The sequence below is a fragment of the Nilaparvata lugens genome, chromosome 4, assembly GCF_014356525.2.
Source record: "Nilaparvata lugens isolate BPH chromosome 4, ASM1435652v1, whole genome shotgun sequence".
Lineage (NCBI taxonomy): Eukaryota > Metazoa > Arthropoda > Insecta > Hemiptera > Delphacidae > Nilaparvata > Nilaparvata lugens.
Window position 1 is genome coordinate 58597395 of NC_052507.1, and position 19263 is coordinate 58616657.

Consider the following 19263-nt stretch of genomic DNA (forward strand, 5'->3'; position numbering starts at 1 on the left):
CACGCGCATTTCACTTCTCATCAGCTGATAAAAAGCTGTATTTGCACAGAAACAGTAAGCTACAGATTATAGTCATCTGATGAAAAGCGGAATGCGCGGGTTTGTGTCGCTTAAATCTGTAAGCACCTTAACATTATAATGATTCCCGCACAATTATCAGTGTCCGGTGTGTCTCGGACGATGAAAATATTATCACAGTTTATATGGAGATACAGTCTATACGACACGAGTTATAATGAAGTTCTAATTGGACTTCTCACACTTATTTGTTCGGCAAGGCTAAGTTTTAATAATCCCATAGGAAGTCAGGAAAGTAATATCTCCACTGTAACGGACACGTCTAGTGATATGCTGATTTTTTTTTTTTTTTGTGTAGTTGAGAAGTTGATATTGTGGTAATTATTCATATTGAATGAAAAAGACTAAGAAATTGTCAAAAAACCACTGATTTATAATAAGTCAGTGGTTTTTTGACAATTTCTTAGTCTCTTTCATTCAATATGCTGATATATTGGTATTTATTGGACAAGCGAGTACTCTGAGTTTGAAGTGGAGGCTCGGGAATTTCTTTCACATTCATCCACAAACCTTTGCCAAATTTCTAATCGTTTTGAACAGATTTATTGTTTCTGAGTGTTTGCTTAGTGAATTGGACAGAGATTTCATATAGTGGGGAACAGAACCTTTTTTCTTGACTAGTACCTATATAAATCAAAATTTGGGAGAGGAACAGTTCTGGGCTGATCCTGTTGGCCCTTCCCCAAATTTCAATAGATAATTGTGGATATTGAACCAGAATAAATTAATAATGATGATAAAAATAATAATTCAAATATATTCATCTAGTCAACTAATAATATTGCAGTAAGCTCAATTCGTAATATGATAGGATCCGAATTTATGAATTCATTACGTAACTGGAGAACTAAAAATGATATTGTAGTAGGAAATAGAAAACGATTCAACAATTATATTGTAGTAGCAAATAGTCAAATGGAGATGAAGTGACAAATGGTTTCCGTGTTTGTAGTACAGTTCTGTAAATCTGAGATTAATTTCCTGTTTCTCCTTTTTCTGATTATCTCATTTTAACTGTATGTTTTCGTTTATGCGACCACGGCAAACGAGGGAGAGAATTTGTTCTCATGGGAGTTTTCAAACATTCGCCAACTGTAAATGTGTGAACAATCCAATAATAACCAACGGTTTTCTTCTTCGATCGTCGGCGAAGGTCGCATAAACAAAGACCATGAAACATGATCCTACCTTTACCTAGGGTGAAGCCGACATGAGAGTTTGATTATGTATGAGTTATGGAATCGAAGTTATCGAATTCTACACTTTTTGAAACGCATGATGCCATTCAGCTACAATGATGTTGAAGAATGCTGACCATCCATATTATGATGTGGATGTCCATGACTGAGCTGCCTGATGGATCCCTGCTGCTTGAAGGTGGCCTGTTGTCGCTGCTGCTGTGCCGTGGGGGCCGTCGACTTGGGGGCGGCAGATGGCTCTGGAGGCGGTCTGTCCTGTTGCGACAACTGCCTGCTGAGGGGTGGCTTAGACGGCTCCGGTTGGTTGCTACTTGACTGCGATTTCGTGCTGCTTGCTTCCATTCTTATCTATCAACAAACAAAAAAAGAAATTTCTAATCAATAATTGACAAGTCGCAAATAGCGAGGAGAAAATCGAACGAAAAAAATGATTATAGATCATTTATAATATCATAATGAAAAGAGTTGGTATAACCACAGAATACAGCATTGCATAAAGCATTGTAATACATTGTAGTATGTACGGGATAGGAAATTCACGAACGACGCATCATCATGTCTGAACTACTCATCTGATTAACTTGAAATTTTGCTTACCAATTCTTTATTCACTAAGTATGATCATAGGTCTATTTTTATTATTTTAATCGATTTATCATGATTAGAATAAATTTGTGACACAAAGTTTACGTTACAATAGAAGCCCAATCGAATCGTTCATCTATTGTAAATATTATTACAACTGTTGATACTTTCCATATTAGCATAGAAATATGAAGCTAAATTCAATCTATTTGTGCTTCAAACAGACCCTGCGGAGCACGGGTTACGTGCTATTTATTGATACTAGTTGCGAATAGGAAGGAGAAGGATCGTTCAGTTTTTGGTAAAATATGTTTTTTATATTTCGTCGGCTTACAAGAAAAAGTGACCAAGTCAAAAGTCACTTAGACAAATGCATGTGCATTTTGTAATTTGTGATGTAAATACAGGTGATGAACGTTGTATACTCTCCAATTCTCATGCTTTGATACTTATGGAAGGCAAAATGCAAACCATCAAACCACATTATAATGTTGACAAAAATTCCACCACTTGATTGGAGTTAAAACTGAAGCCAGATTGAAATTGTTCTATCCATGTCAATTTCTATTCAAAAACAATTGGATACAGTTATACAGCTCGAAATCTTCAACAAAATACCAATTCCAAGTCACAGATTCAAACAAAACTGCCGATAAAAACATGTTACACTGAAGCAGCTCTCAATTGGCAGTTGTCACAGTCTCTTCCGAAAAAAAACAGAAAAAGGACCAAAACATGTTGGGATGAAATTGACTCGCTGGCAGAACCGACTGTGATGGAAACATCCAACTTCCCTGTCGTGCTCCGACATTGACACACCAGCCTGTCCAAACAAATAAATCGCGTTTCCAATCTTTCCACCGTCAATCCAGTTGTCTATAAAATACACTATTCAGATCCCCAACTGTATATGAATCAGTTTTATCATACATCACTCTGCTATTCTTTGGAGTTTGCATTTAGTAGAAATCTTCAGGGGAATTCCAAGTAACAATGGATGATGAATTAAAACGGAATTTTCAAGAAAGACTAAATAATACTGAATAGTAAATAAGTGACATCAATCTACAGCTGTTATTTTACTTATCTACCACAATACAGTATATCACCTTCAGTTCAACACTGACAGTACAAGAAATTGCACAAGAAAATAATGAAAATCAAAGCAAGATAATATAATGGTTTGGATTGAGAATTCCTTGATATCCATCACAAACAGTGATGATAAATCTTCTTTTCAACTTGGGATACCGATAAACTGATAAGCATTAATTTATGAGGGATTGGTCAATTATGCTCTTATCCTCTAATTAAATAATGTAAGTATGCTGTAGTGAGGTCCAAGTTATAAAGTCAGTGGAAAAGCTATAACAACAGCGTTACCGATTGTCTGCTTTACCAGTGTAACCCTGATGTCTATTAACCCTGTAATCCTGAAATCTGATGTGATATTAATTGTACATTTGTCAAGGAAATATATTTTTCAATTGAATAATAATAAATTTCAATTATCGAGATTGAATATTTCAATAATTCATCATATTTCTACATCGTTCAAAAATAATCTGGCAAGGTAGTAAAGGATAGAACTGTGTGTTTTGTCTAATGACAGACAATGATAGTAACCCCAGTGTTAATCAGGTCCGGACTTTATTACGTGTATCTCACTTTAGTAGAAAACTCATTCTGTTGATGACAGCATGATTATACTGTATCTTGATTGAAAATTACTTAGATTTTGTTCTACAGAACTATTACAGCTTTTCGACAAAATTTGAATAGTTTTAGAGTCTTACAGTTAGTTGTGTTGTGAGTGATGTTGTGGTAGCCTACTTTTCCATAATGAAAACACAAATTTAAATTATCAACCACTTTTTACAAAACGTAGATTCCACTTTTTACTAAAAAGTGGTTGACAATTAAAATTTGTGTTTTCATTATGGAGAAGTACTACAACACAACTGTAAAACTGTCAAGTTTTGTAAAAAGTAGTGGTTGAAAATTTAAATTTGTGTTTTCAGTTTTAGAGTCATTTTCACTTAACAACCATTTTCATGCATAATTTCCGTTATTTGTGATTCTCTCACTTTCTCATCAAATCACTACTTGTGATTACATCATACTTGTGACTTGAGATACAAGCAAGCAACTATGTTTATTGTAATTTTTCAATGTGAGTAAAAAACTCTTACAGTAGAAAATCGACTGTAAGTCGCTATTTATCCAATTAATGATTATTCTAACAATGCAAGGGAAACAAGTTATACGAACTGATCAAAATTTTCATCACGTCAAGCTAGTGCAATGACTCTTTATTGAAAACGATTCTGATTTCACCCTATAACCATTACTAGTATAATACACCACAATAGGCTCTTCCACTTGATGAAACTTCAAAGCAATTCAGGAAATTTCCTCAATGTATCTCCTCAATTGACCTACTTCAACGAAATGCAAATTTCGAGTTCAATTTGACACGAGTTGGCCAACTCCCAAATTCAAAACAGTAATTTAGTTGGTTCATAGTTATATACTTCTAGTTATATTGAGCATTATGAACTGCAAATGAGAGCTTTGCATGTATTTTTCTCTCAACACTCAACGTGAGAGCATGTAGCCTCCATATTGAACTTTTATAACAAGCAATTTTTCTCCCAATTACTTATTACAATCACTCCATCATAATTCTAGATTGTTAGTATGGAAACGAGATTGCAAGCTATAACGCACAATGGATAAAATTCGATGACACATTCTCATTGTATGACACACCATCAAAGTTACAGTAGTAGAAATTCTCACTAGCTATTCAATGGTATTGATTCAACCACTGTCGAGACCGTTCACAGTGGTGCATGGTACATCACATTCACAATTATTGCTCATTTTCTGTTCCAGCATTGTATTGTCTATCAGCTTCAAAATGGTATTGGTTGTTCCATTCGTTGTAATTGTGTGGTTGAAGGTCAGAATAGACTGTTGTATCATACTGATGGGTTAGATACATCGAGATTGCTCGATCATTTAGATTTAACTGAATCTGTGTACTATTACATATTGTAATCAATTTCTAACCATGGATTCTATTCAATTTAGCTGCTTGTCCTAGATTGTTTCATTTCTTAGGGTACGAACAGAACTGTAAAGCTGCGTTTACACCAAAGTTAATAACAAAATGTTAATAACTTAATCCTTATAGATTTAACATATCTTATCATACACATGATGAACATATGTGTTTGTCAAGATTCGTTTAATCTAATAGAATCTATAAGGATTAAGTTATTAAGGATTAAGTTTTCTTAATAACTTTGGTGTAAACCCAGCTTAAGATCGCTCTGTCGCGAACGTCCTTCGTGGCAGACACATTGTGGAGCTTGGAAGTAAAAAGTACGGTTGAGTTTCAATTTTTGTTCAGCATGATGATATTATAATGTTTTTATTATCATAAACAGCTGATTCGTGGCATCGATTGAAACCGAAATCTTTACTGTTCTGTTCGCAGCTTAATTATTCTGTTGGGAACTCTTCTAGACAAACAACACTATTGCAACTATGCTATATTGCAGCATACCTAATCTGCTCTACTCCCCAATCCACATTTTGTTTAAACGATTTAGTAAATCTTCTGGAAACTATTACATCGGATGAAAATCTGTGCTGGATATACAGGATATTCTCGTATCACACAGCAAAGGTAAGTTTAGAAACTGTATTGAAGATTACCATGTACAAGAAATAAATATGAAAATTGAATCACTTTTCGGATGTATGTTTTGAAAATGTGACACATTATTGAAAGGTTCAGTGATAGATGAATAAATTGAGTGAAGAATCATGGAAGTAAGTGATAACGCTTTCCCGTATGTTTTTTGTAAATTATATACGTAAAGGAACGGTTTGGAATGTAAAGAACTCAATGAATATCAGTTAAATAATTGAGAAAAAGTCATGGATATAAATAGTAGCTTCCCCATTTCTGCTGATTTGAGACGTACAAAACTGTTACTGTTCTAGGTGACCTTGTGGAGCTGGACGCGACCCGACACGACTACTCAGCTACGTGAGGAGACTTTCCCTACTTTTCCGGACATTTTCTTCCTCCAGGGCTGGATTTTCTAATGGTCGGAGGCCGCTTCTCTCGGTGAGGATCACAACTGCAGCCATCCGTATAGTAGCCTACAGTGAGATTCATTTCAGCATCCCTTGTCAATATTACCAAGGATTCCTATTCAACCAATGCTGTCAGTTCTAAGTGAATCACACTATGGAATTGGAAGTTGCCTACGTGTGTTGAATTGGCAAGCTCGTTTGTGGAGGCGTTTCTCAGACACATGTTATTCTCTCTAGTCCACTACCAGATAACTTCTTGCTTCTTGAGTTCTTCGGTTCTTATACTTTTTTTATCCTCTTACCTTTTTCTCCTTGTTTTTCGTTTTTGGCTCTTTTTCTTATATTCATTTTGTCAAATTAGTATACTTTTTTATCCTCTTACCTTTTTCTCCTTGTTTTTCGTTTTTGGCTCTTTTTCTCATTTTTTATTTTGTCAAAGTAGTGTGCTTCTTTTTACTTCTGATAAAGTACTGATTTCTACTTAGCTAAATCAAACTAAGCTACTACTAGGCTACTTATCTAGAGTCTCATCTAAAGAAGTGAGCTTCTACTTAGAGATCTGCCTTCAATGTAATCCGTCAACTAAACTGGAGGCTGATTTCAGGTGAGGACCAAACAGTAATAGAGCCATTATTAAAGGCAAATTTCCTTCTTCCAGTTCGGCTGACTGATCAAATGTAGGAGACTTGAGAATGTTTACTGGCAACATTACAATATCAAAGACAATAACTAATTCGAACTTTAATCGACACAATTTTCAAGTGAAAGCAGAAAGCTCAATGAGAAATCCATCTGTCATGGATTTTGACAGCATAGACAGTCGAAAATGAAATCTAGACTGAAATTTCTAAAGAATTTCCTTATTTTACTTGCTGGGCATTGAAAAATAGAGCATCAGCGATTTCATTGTCATGCAAACAGCCAATAGGAGTTGAGTAAGGAAATCCAGCCTATCACGAGCCAGCTAATGAAAGAGCAGCGATTTCATCATCATAATGACAGATAATAGGAATTGATTAACAGAAAAGTATAAGCCTATCATGATCTAATCAGCGAACAGGCAGAAATTTCGTACTCACGACAACAGCCAATAGGAATTGACATTATTCTTGTGATTACATCGTTGTTCTCTCTCTCTCAATCTAATCATAATTTCTTAGAGGTTCTCTTATAGGATTTATCAAGTAAAATATTCTATTAAAATATTGTTCTTCAATTGTATTAATAAATTGAGTAAAAGATTCTCTCTTTTTATCTGTGATTGTATTCTTATTAAGAATTTTATTTATTTCTATTATCAATCTTATGTAATCTTATTACATAATATTGTAAAGACGTACTTCCTGGGGGTTTATCTCTTATGATAGAGTCCCACGTTGTGAAGCCATTATGTGAAATGGTAAATTTAGTATATATAAGAGCAGTTGCTAAAGTCCCTAATTTGCGAATAAATTCGCAAATAGTTAAGGCCGTCCGGCTCGCAAAATTGCTGGGTTCAAACCGCAGCTCTAGCTCAGTGGTAGATACGTGAATTTTCCAAAATATATTTAATCACCACAAGGTTCAATGACTGGTGATTAATAATTCTTACCGCTGCTTCTATGAAGTTCTTGAAGAATACCAATAAGGAAATCAAAAAGACAGTTGATGACTGATTACCAGTAACCATGTATCCAACTGAGAATAATGAAGACCAACTATAGTTTCTTCTAGTTGATTTCTAAAACGCTCACCATGAATACAGGTATCCACCAATTTATCCTTCCGAAATTCCTTAGAACTTACAACGCCAGTTCTTGAAGCTCTCTGGATCCTTATATGATATAACTGGAACCTTATTAATATAATTATCAATATATTTTTTCTTGCGGACTAATGTGACTATCATCAAAGGATGATAAGTACTGAATGCTCTTAATAAGATCAATATTAATTGATTCACTAATTTTATATGCTGCAGAATATTTTTTCTTGGTACTGAGACAGCACAAACTGTATATCACGAGATGAATTAGGATAAAATAAACTTGTATGATTTTGTATGCTGACATAAAACACAAATATATTCCCATAAAACAATATATATAAAATATTTTATATCTATAATTTCTTTGAATAAATTATTTTCTAATATTGAATAATTATCACAAGGTTTACTAGCATTCACAATTGTAAGCTTTAAAGATTATAATATATTATATTTAATACTGATGCGTGGACTTCAAGTCAATTCATAATTCTACAATTTAAAACCTGTTCGGTCTATAGCTTTAATAGGACAAGTTTTGATCAATTAGCAAATAATAATTAATGAAATTGATATTTAAAAAATAAAATCTCAGGGTTTTTAATGAGTCCGTGCCGTGCATGGAAGTAAGCTTCCTACATATATCAAATAAAATTCATAAAACGTTCTTATAAACTATATGATAGCACTCAACACGTTGCGAAATTTCCTTGATTTGAATTTATTTATACAGCGCTTCGATTAATTCCCCAACTCTTAACAAAAGGCCTTTATAAGACGAGCTCGTTTGATCTAACACTCACATTAATGATGTTCTTGACGGTCTCGTAGAATGAATGAATTATTTCCAATAATTAATTATGCAGGTCCTTTTCGTTTCGGCTGGGCTCGCGCGTGGTCCAGATTTCTTATAGTCTTTTTTCCGTATTAAAGATATATTTATGGGAATTGGTTACAATTAAGAACTCTTCAACAACACTGAGTTCACAGATAAATGAACATTAATTACAAATAGTTCACATTTAAAAAAGGGATTGGCTTGATAATTTTTAAAATTCAAAGGAAGAAAGAACCCTTATTTCTATGTGCATCCTTTCAGAACGAGATCACAAGCCAGAAGAAAGTGGTTTTCAGAAAAATTTTATCTCTTCCTTGAACGATTTGTAAGCTTCTTTCTGATTGGCTTTTAATTTAACAAACTCCATACAATTAGTTGCTTCAGATTCAGGGTTTCTTCAACTTTATAATAGAAAAAATAAATAAAAGTATTTATATAAATATATGGAGTGATTGTCTTAAACTATTCTGATAAATAAATCGCGATATACGATGCTAACATGTAACATATATTCAGTTTTTTTATACGAGTTTTGTATACCCTTGATTTTTGTACTTTCTTAGATTGTAATAAATATTTATGCAGCAATAATAGTTGTCCCTATTCATTTACATAAATCTTCCTCAGTGTATATAATACAGCTTTTGTGAGTAAGCTTTATAATTCAACTTGTACTGGTTGATCGAACAATCAGCTGATTCGTTAGGTGTTGATTCAAATAACTATCGATTTATCCTAGATCGATTGATTAATTTAAAAGTGTAAATAAACAATTCTAACCTCAAATGTACATGCAAACTTTTATTTTTTATGATCTGCCAATGATAAATAAGCCGCTTTATAATTTGTAATTCTGCCAATGGATCCTCATAGTTGTTGAATCACAATTATGCATGTTTTTTCTTATCATTTTAGATAATACGATTACTCTTTTATCACTAACAACATTCGATTTTTCTTGAGTGGTTCTTTGACTAGGTTATCTTTCTTTTCCATTTTATAATTCTATTAAAGTTCAATAGCTCATTTCAAAAATATTTTGTGGTGCTAAAATACCACGTGACAATATGTAATCAATTATTTTTGTAATGTATTTGTGTAATCTATTTATGTTATTTTTTTCTCATTGTGAAGGGTTGTGTGGTAGAGAGGACCAGAAGTCCTAACTCCGCCCTAATAAAGGCAATTAATCAATCAATCTCTATCTTTAATCTTAAGATTCTACTGCACACCCACCTAACAAGCTGAAAAGTAAGCATATTGCTTACACTCATACCTCAAGAATGGATTGAACTATTTCCTTGAAAGTTCGTAGGACTCAACTATATGCTTTTACAGAGAGCATACGCTTTTCATAATTTCATTATTTCTTCAAGTTTTTCTTATTTTAGCTATTTAAACATGAATTTGCTATTTTGGAAAAGAAGCATCGAGAAACGAATTTGAAAATACAGTGACCTTTAGAATAACAACACAAATCTAAATCCGTTTGAATTTTGTTCAAATTCCTAATAGTTTTGCAATAAACTGAGTCGTTAAATTGCAAATTTGAACCAAAAATGAACCGTTACATTGCCAACCTAGTTCGAGGGTTATTCTCCAGAGAGCTCTACTGTTGAAACGTAACCCCCACCACCTACTACTTACATACTAAGACTGCCCAGCAGTGTATCAATGAATGAATTGAATGAATGACCACAAGAAAGAGTGGGAATGGGAGGGGAATAGATGAGAAGTCTGTTACACTCTCTCTGTCTCTCAATTCCAGCTAGCTTTTGCCATATCCATGCCATGTGTGACTTATTAGTTCGTTGAAACGTGACAGTGACAGTTCATCCAGTCATTTGTGATAAGTTACTATGGGTTTTCATTTATAGAAACGTTTTGCCTTGTTTATTCTAGACAATCCTTGTTAGTGAATAATACTTTTTCTATTCTATTCCTATTGACTTCGAATTACGTGAAAAAGAACTTGTCATTGAGAAAAATAGGTTTTTAGCCTCACTGGTGTTATCAGAAGAGAGCCGTCACCAGTTGGAAAGGAGGACTGTCCTGCAGCATCACTCCGCTGAATGGCTTGAAGAGAGACGGAAAAGGATTACTGCATCAAATTTTGGACGAATAAGCAAGAGAAGGCCAAATACCGGATGTGAAAATGTAGTTCGCGAACTATTGTATGGGGGCGGTAAAAATTGTTCAGCAATGGAGTATGGGAGGATGAACGAGGAGGCTGCTCTAAAAAAAGTTAGTGAGATAGCTGGACAAAAAATTTTGAAATGTGGGCTATTCATTGATGCCGATTTTCCATTTCTGGCAGCATCACCGGATGGATTATTAGAAGATGGGCATGGTATTGTGGAGGTCAAATGCCCTCAGACAATAAAGGACCTACTCCCAAGGGAAGCAGCAAAGTTGAAAATATTGAAATTTTGCAAAATTGAAGATACAAATATCGAATTGAACACAAACCATAACTACTACTATCAAATACAGGGACAACTCCACATTACGAAACGTCAGTACTGCTTATTTTGTATATGGTCGCCAAAGGGGACAGAAGTTGTTACTGTATACAAAGATGAGCAGTTCTGGAGTTCGAAGATTCTTGAACAAGTGAAAAATTTTTATATGGACTGTGTGTTGCCGGAACTTGTTGATCCTCGACACACGCGTTCAATGCCAATTCGAAATCCAGATTGGATTATTGAGGCGCAAGAAGCACGTAAGAAGAAATAATGATGACACAAACATAACTGGAAAATAAAAACAAATATTGTCACATACCACTTATTTATTATTAAAACTTACATTAAAGTATTATTAAAGTAAACTTACATTAAAGTAATGTACCTAGGTTTCATAATGGCCTAGGCTTACATTACTTTAATGTAAGTTTTAATAATAAATAATTGGTATGTGACAATATTTGTTTTTATTTTCCATTATGGAGAAATACCACAACATCTCCTCAAACACAATCAATTATACAAACATAACTATTCTTCCTTTTCTCCTTTTATAGTAGTAGTTATGGTTTGTGTTCAATTCTATATTTGTGTCTTCAATTTTGCAAAATTTCAATATTTTCATTTTTAACAAAGTCATTTTTCATTGTTCATTGCACCGGTAAGGGCATTTGTGCAGAGAGAAAAAGAGAAAGAAACGAGTGAGAGCGAGGAGGAGAATGAGAAGATTTAGAACGGAAAGAGTGAGGAGAAGTGGATGGAAAAGAGGGAGAAGAAGAATAAGGGGAAAAGAAGGAGGAGAAGGTGAAGGAGGAATGAGAAAAAGATTAAAAAGAAGGAGGAGAAGGTGAAGAAGGAGGAATAAGAGAAGAAAGAGGAGAAGGTGTAGAAGGAAAACAAGAAGAAGGAGAACAAGAAGAAGTAAGGCTTATTATTTCTCAAAATTCACGTAATATTGTTTGAAGACCATCAAAATATTTTATCGTCTTATCTGTCTCAACTTCCGCTGAAATATATATTTAAAATACATAGAAATATATTTTCAATTACTTCTTTTATATTCTTTTTTTATTATTAATAATACTTTTTTAGATTAATTTTTCCATTTTAAAACAAGTAATGAGTTTGTACTTCTCGCACACATTTTGTGTTTGAGAAAACTCACAAAGAAAAGTTTTCTTCTGATATTGATAAATTTGAAGTTGTAGGGTATAATAGTAGCTTCAGTTTCTAGTGTAATAGTAGTTCTAGTAACAGTATAGTGTATATTTATGTGATATTGAATTCCTGGGCTGACTACCTTTAGGATATAATTCAATTATCTTCTGACTTATTGTAGTTTATCTATGTAAATTAATAATTAATCCTATTCTATAAAACTAATTTACATTATCTAGCATGTTTACTTGAAGCTACACAATTTTTCCAACAAATCCGTCTAAATTGATTAAAAAATAGCTGGTGAATGCAGCACTTCTAGAGGCTTTAATGTTCCAAGAAAATGTTTAACTGTTATTTTTATTCTTTTTTCTATTTATTTTATTTATATATTTTCAATTTTATTTATTTATCCATTACTATAATCTTTTTTGTTCTAATCTTTTCCATACTGTAATCATCTTGTTCAAAAGAACAATTTCATTCTTCCCAAACAGGTTCTGTAACCTATGGGTTATTTCCAATTATTTCATTTTATTTGTATATTTATTTATTATTGATTTATTGTTAATGCAAGTTTGATTTATTGTAAACTGTAGCCTATGTATATTGCTATAATGCTAAAAATTCGATTTAGATTTGACTTGAATTGTACAATTGATTGTAGATTACAAAACTAATAATTTTTTCAATGTATTATTTTACGGAAATAAATTTTATTCTTATTTTTAAATTTACAAATGCCTGTTATGAAAGATTTTTCGTTACTCGCTCATTTACAAGGCCAAGAGTCATCAATATAAATAATTATTTTTGTATAACAGATTTATGCATACTGTATAACAGTTATAGGCCTACTGATATAATAGAGAATCTAGCAATGATTTTGTTCAAATTGGTGTGAAATAGGTTGGAATGTTGCATTTCAAGATACGAGCAGCACTCATGAGAATAGCTTTGTCCCTTTTCTAGCATTCAATAACGTAGTAGCCAAATATACTTTGTCGTGTCTTGGTTGGAACGTGACTCATTGTTCCAGAACCAGAAATCATGAATGGAGACAGAGGTTTTTGTCATTTCTTTCTCCCTCCTTTTTGTTGCTCACTTGTAGCAATGGTCAATTGGTGGGGGAGACACTTCTAGACTTCCAATATGTCTTTACTCCTCCAAACGAACTCTCTCCAGCGCTGAATCTGTCATAGTGGGAAGTGACGGAACTAAAATACGAAATTTCAGAGGTGTACAGTAGAATCTTAAGTATTGCTTGTACTGAGTACTTCTTCTTGATATTCTCTTCTCCCTCTCTCTCTTCTATTTCTCTTGTAATATCTTACCCTTTTTTACCAGTAGGTGGAAGTCCCAACCCGTTTTCGTAAATTATATGTTGAGAAGCTTTTAATCTGATACCATGCTTCATGCTATAACAGTCTGCCATATTCCACAACACGAATTTTCCACACAAAAGGTATTTCATCAACAGATGAGTCTCACATTCGACATTGTTCATCTTTCATCAAACTTATCTCATCATGGGACTGGCATTCAAAAGTTTCAAGCACATAAATAAGTGAGAATACGTAACATGAAGGGTCTCTCTATGAAAGTTGGCTATAAACTGATACTTGGCAGATCAACAATGGTTTTACTGAGAGAAGCAGACGAGCATGTTGCTTATCAAAAGCAACACGTAAAATGTAACAAAGATGAAGTGTTACGAGATATCATAATATATTATGTTATTACACGTTTACATTGAGCATGTTATGAAAACACAATAATTATTATTGTGTACATTGAAATAAGTTATGGTTACAATCAATATGTAATGTGTACATTTCATGGCATATAATTATAATTAAATTTCTCCATAGCATATTATGAGATCTCGACATTTTCATCTGTAAGTTTTACTGTAGCATAATTTTCCCCAATTACAGGGGGGAGGGTGTGTTCTTGTGCTTGGAGGAGTGATCATCCCTGTCCAAATTCCACATGATCTAAAGCATGAACAATTGCAATTACTGATGGAATAATTTCATATTTTCAGATTATCAATAATTCCGATCATAATTATTGATAATTATATCATTATTGGCTACTGAAAATAATCAGTTATAATAAAGTAAGTTATATGCAGATTGCTTTCAAAAAAATACTGGATCTGAAATACTTGATTTCAGATATGTCATTAGCCCATCGCTAACACCCACAATACATGTGGGTAATACAAACAATCGAATACTTAGCCTACCTCTATTCAGCAAACAAATAATCCCACCACTATCCTAGAACATGCTGAGATCATGTTGGATTGTGGGAAAGAGAGACAAAAAGAGTGGAAACATCACGATGAGATCCATTCTTGGCAAGTGACCACTATAAGAAACAATCGAAGAGACTTTTGGTGTTCCGGTGACCAAAGTGGACTCACCTACACTCAGATTCAGTTTAACTGTCAGCATTGGATGAATGGGGAGCATTGATGCTGCATGTGAGGAATGCTGACAATTTTTAGTGAATCACACTATAAAACTCCTAACCTGAAAGCGGTCTAATGTATCTTCCCAAATCCATTCTGGAGTCACGCCTTCTTACTTTCAAATCCACGAGATACGAGCCAGGCTAAAAGGTTACAGTACTTTCGGAAGAAAACTGAGAGAGGGAAAAGTAAAAGGTAGAAGGGAAGAGAAGGTGATGGAGAAGTAGGAGATGAGTGAGGAGAGGGAGAAAGAAAACGGGAAAAAGGAGGAAGAGACGGAGGAGAAGGAGAAGGAGAGGGTCAAGGAAAATGAGAATGAGAAGAAGAAGGAGAAGAATGTGAAGGACAAGGAGAAGGACAAGGGTAAGGCTGAAGGGTAGAAGAGAAGAAGGAGTTGGACGATGTGGAGGAGGGTCGCGATGTGGAAGAGGGTCAAAGCGTGAACGAAATTGTTTGGGTGTTAGGGTGAGAGAGGTTATTGATATTCCGTCTTTCCCTTTTCCTTCACCCTTCTTCTTCCTACATCTTTGTATCCCTTTCGCCCTACCTTCCTGTCTCCGGTGGTGAGGTTCAAAGCTTTCGACACACAACCAAACCAATAAACCTTGCAAGCTTTTGCCTTTTATTCCAGCTGTTTGTCTTTCAAGCTGACTACTACACTAATTTCTTCTTGATTTTCCTCTTTTCCTTCTCCTCCAACTCATTTATTCACCTTTTCCTCCTCATTCTCACTTAGCCTTTCTCTTCTCTTTTCATTTCTCATCCACTCAGTGTCATACTACTCCCCATTAGTTTTATTTTTCTGTTCCACTCTATAGATCCACTTATCTTCTAAATGATACTCTTCCACCATTCACTTATCTTTCTCCGTCCCTGTTTTCTCTATACTCTCGTGTTTATGATTTTGTCCTTTCCTTTGCCTCCTTAAGATTTTCCACTTCTCTTCTCCTTCGACTAAATATTAACCTATATTATTCTATTTTCACATTCACTATTCTCAATACTCTCGTTACTTTCGATTTTCTTTTTTTAGTTCTTCACTTCGTATACTTCGATTTAGAATTATACCAAAATTGCACCTTATTGATCTGTTTCTATGTTTCTATCTATCCTATATTATGATATACTTCTTCTTTCCTGTCCATGCTACCTATATCTGTTAATACCTGTATTAACCATATTATACTCTTCTTGCTTCTTAATTATCATTATTCTCTTCCTCATCTATGGTTTTCTCTTTGGCTACAACAACCGTCCTTTTCTCTGATTCTTCTCCTCTTTCATCCCCGGTCACGTTCCTCCTTTCATCTGATTCCTTTTTGAATTATTCTCCTCTCTCAATACTCAATTCCTTGTTCGTCCTTATTTTATCTATAATTATTCCACATCGTTTTCTCATCCACATTTCCACCTCATTTTCCTCCACCTTTTTCTTGAACAATGCACTACCTTAACTTCCATCTCTTTCCTTTCTACCCCAATATCTTCCTTCCACTCCCACCACAATCTTCCACCCTCCTCAAACACTCTTTCTCTCTCTGTCTCTCACCGTTCCTTCTTTAATCGCACAGACATTCCACGTCTGGAAATCACGAACCGAACAGATCTCTTCAAAGGAATCGCGATCGTAATATACAGTGGCAATTCCGGCATCGAATACCTTTCTGTTCCACAGAACAGTTGGAATTGTAATTTACTCTTACTGCCACGCTCCTTTTTTTCGAACTTCCCTCTCTGTCTATCCCCCATAGCTCTCAATCGCCTATCTCTCTTTATTCGATATACCTCTCCATTCTCCCTCACTTTTCTATCCGCTTCACACCCTTCCATCTAATGGCGGAATCAATTCGACCAGTTCACACTGAGTGATCTCTCATTTATTCTTTTTTCAATCTCTCTTATTGTCTGTTTATTTCCCTGCAATAGCTCTCTTGTTCTGTGTGCTTCCATTTGCATACTTTTTAATATCCTCCTCCACCTTTCGAATTGTTTACTAGAGAAAATCTATTCTACAGTGAAATAATACTTATAGAATGAAAACAATTTATTTCATTTAGTCAATTCCTATGGGAATAGTTCTATTGCATAACATTTGCATCAACATCAGTTTTATTTCTTCCAGGAACACATCTCAGAAGCGAGTATGGGCCACAGAGTATTAATCCATCATGGAATCTATAATAATGCCATGAACTTGGAAACTCTATTTTATGCGAATAGAAAAGTTCTTGTAGGAAACAATATTGGGCTTTTATCATATATTCGATAATTTCCACATCTTCCATTCCGAATTCTACCACAGACTTGTATTTGAGATGACAGTTGCATGATACTTTCTCAACTATATGAATATCTTCACTTATATAGATCAAGATAATTCTCAAGATCAGGATAATGATTCAACAATATTCATAGTCAATGTACAAGGATAGCTTTTATTCTCCTTAAATTGGGCTTCAAGCCTATTGTTCCTTTCCCAATCATTCATGGTTCACAATGATATTGTATCTATCTATCAATGGATGATTAATATTCTGGTTAGTCCAAGTAATCATAACTATGTCATCTGAATAATCCTGATAACCTTTGTGATGTAGTGATATGAATAATCACTAATCTAACGGAAAGTGTCATCTCTGACAATATCGAAACGGAATTTGTTAGAATATGTTCCAAGATCAGTAATTTATATCTGCTTAGGAGATCAAAACAAAACTTGTTGCAATAAGTTTCACAATCAGTAACTTTTTCTGCTATGAACTTGAGATATCATATCAGTGGTAAGGATTGGAAAGACTAAATTGTAGTAATGGATGACTACATAAATTATATGAATCACAGGGAAATTCAAAAGCATAAACACCACACTCCCTGGGAACAAGATTTCTTCGACCCTCAAAAAATACAGTCTTATGTTCACTCTTTATGATGGATTTTCTCTAATATGACACAAAATGTAATACAGAATGTAATCATGTAAATGTACACGAGAATTAATCCTGAAACTGGGAAGCGTAGACTTCACACTCCACATTTAAATGTTTGTCATCGTTATACCAACTTAATTAGGATGAAGAGTATGCTGGGAGCCCCTTGCAAAAGTTGGGTGGAGAGTGAAAGGGAAGAAGATGAAGAAGAACAACAAGGAGAAGGAGAAAAAGAAGAAGAAGAGAAGGAAGAGGAAGTTTTCTACTTGCAACTCGTTATTAGCAGAGTGCCCAATTAGAATTGCACGTCTCCTATGCAAAGCGGAAATAATAAAACAGAATAATCTTCTTCTTGCCTACATTTCCTCTTCTCCTCGTCCTCCCAGTTTTCGAGTTTTTGGCTCCAATTTCCTCTCATTCACTGAATCATGAACAATTGGAATATTTAATTTTTGTATCCTATTCTTCCTCATACTCTTCCACTATCCCCACCACTTACTCGACATTTTTTCTCGATCAACTTCCTCTTCTTCTCTAATATACTCAATCATATTCTATTCTCTCTATTTCTGGTCTCACTAATTTCATCACTTCATTCTCTTCTTCCTATCCTACTCTTTCTCTTCATCATCCTCGTAATTATTTATTCCTTCCCTTATTCTTCTCTCTTCTCGCTTGCATCTTCAACAATATTCTTATTCTCTTTCTTTTTATCTTCATCTTCTTCCAACTAATCACTTCTCCTCCTTCTTCACCTTCTTCACCTCCTTATCCTTCTCATTTCCGCTCCAATAATTCGCCTTTTTTTGTTTTTCAACTGTCCATTTTCACTTATTTAGCCCTGGTCGTTCATCCTTTCTCTTTCTTCTTCTTTAACATTCTTCATCATTATATTCTTCTTATTCCGTCTATTTTCTTCTTCTCGTTAATCTTCTTCTTCATCACCCTCTACTTGTTTTCCTTATCCTTCTTCTTCTCTTCCCCCTTCTTCTGTCTTCTCCTCTTCTTTTTTCTCTTCATATTCTACAACTTCACGGCTCTCATGTAATCGGAAATAATCAAACGCTAAGGGAACTCTGATAGCACAACTTGATAAAACTTGTTATATTCTCTGATTACGGAAGCTGCGGAAATTCTCCATCCAAATCCCAAATATCATCTCCCTATTTCTCGACTTTTCTTCTTTCTTACACTATATCCATCTCACTCTTTTTCAACTCATTCTCCCCTTACTCCTATTCCTTTATTATTTTTCAATTCTCTCAGTCTCACTGCTTCCTGAAAACTCTCTCTTGACAGTTTATTTTCAAAAATATTATTACTTTCCCTTCAATGAGATGCTTCTCACTCTTTCACACACTCTTATCGATACAACTTTTTACTTTCCTTGCCCTATTACCATAGGTAAGGAAAGTATTGCTTTCCGAAAAAAAATAAGGTACCCCAATTTCTAAATTTCTATACGTTTCAAGGTTCCCTGAGTCCAAAAAAGTGGTTTTTGGGTATTGGTCTGTATGTGAGTGTGTGTGTGTGTGTGTGTGTGTGTGTGTGTGTGTGTGTGTGTATGAGTGCATGTGCGTCTGTGTACACGATATCTCATCTCCCAATTAACGGAATGACTTGAAATTTGGAACTTAAGGTCCTTACACTATAAGGATCCGACACGAACAATTT

At 34.4% G+C, this 19263-nt stretch overlaps 1 protein-coding gene across 3 annotated transcripts in view; it reads right to left on the reverse strand.

Moving 5' to 3' along the window:
- Positions 1-19263, reverse strand: part of LOC111055029 (endothelin-converting enzyme homolog) — a 124498-nt gene that overhangs the window by 54646 nt on the left and 50589 nt on the right. For all 3 annotated transcript variants that reach the window (XM_039425983.1, XM_039425981.1, XM_039425980.1), the window contains exon 2: positions 1394-1625. In XM_039425983.1, the coding sequence (XP_039281917.1) occupies positions 1394-1619 (226 nt within the window). In that variant the 5' untranslated portion in view covers positions 1620-1625. The remainder of the gene's footprint in view (positions 1-1393; positions 1626-19263) is intronic.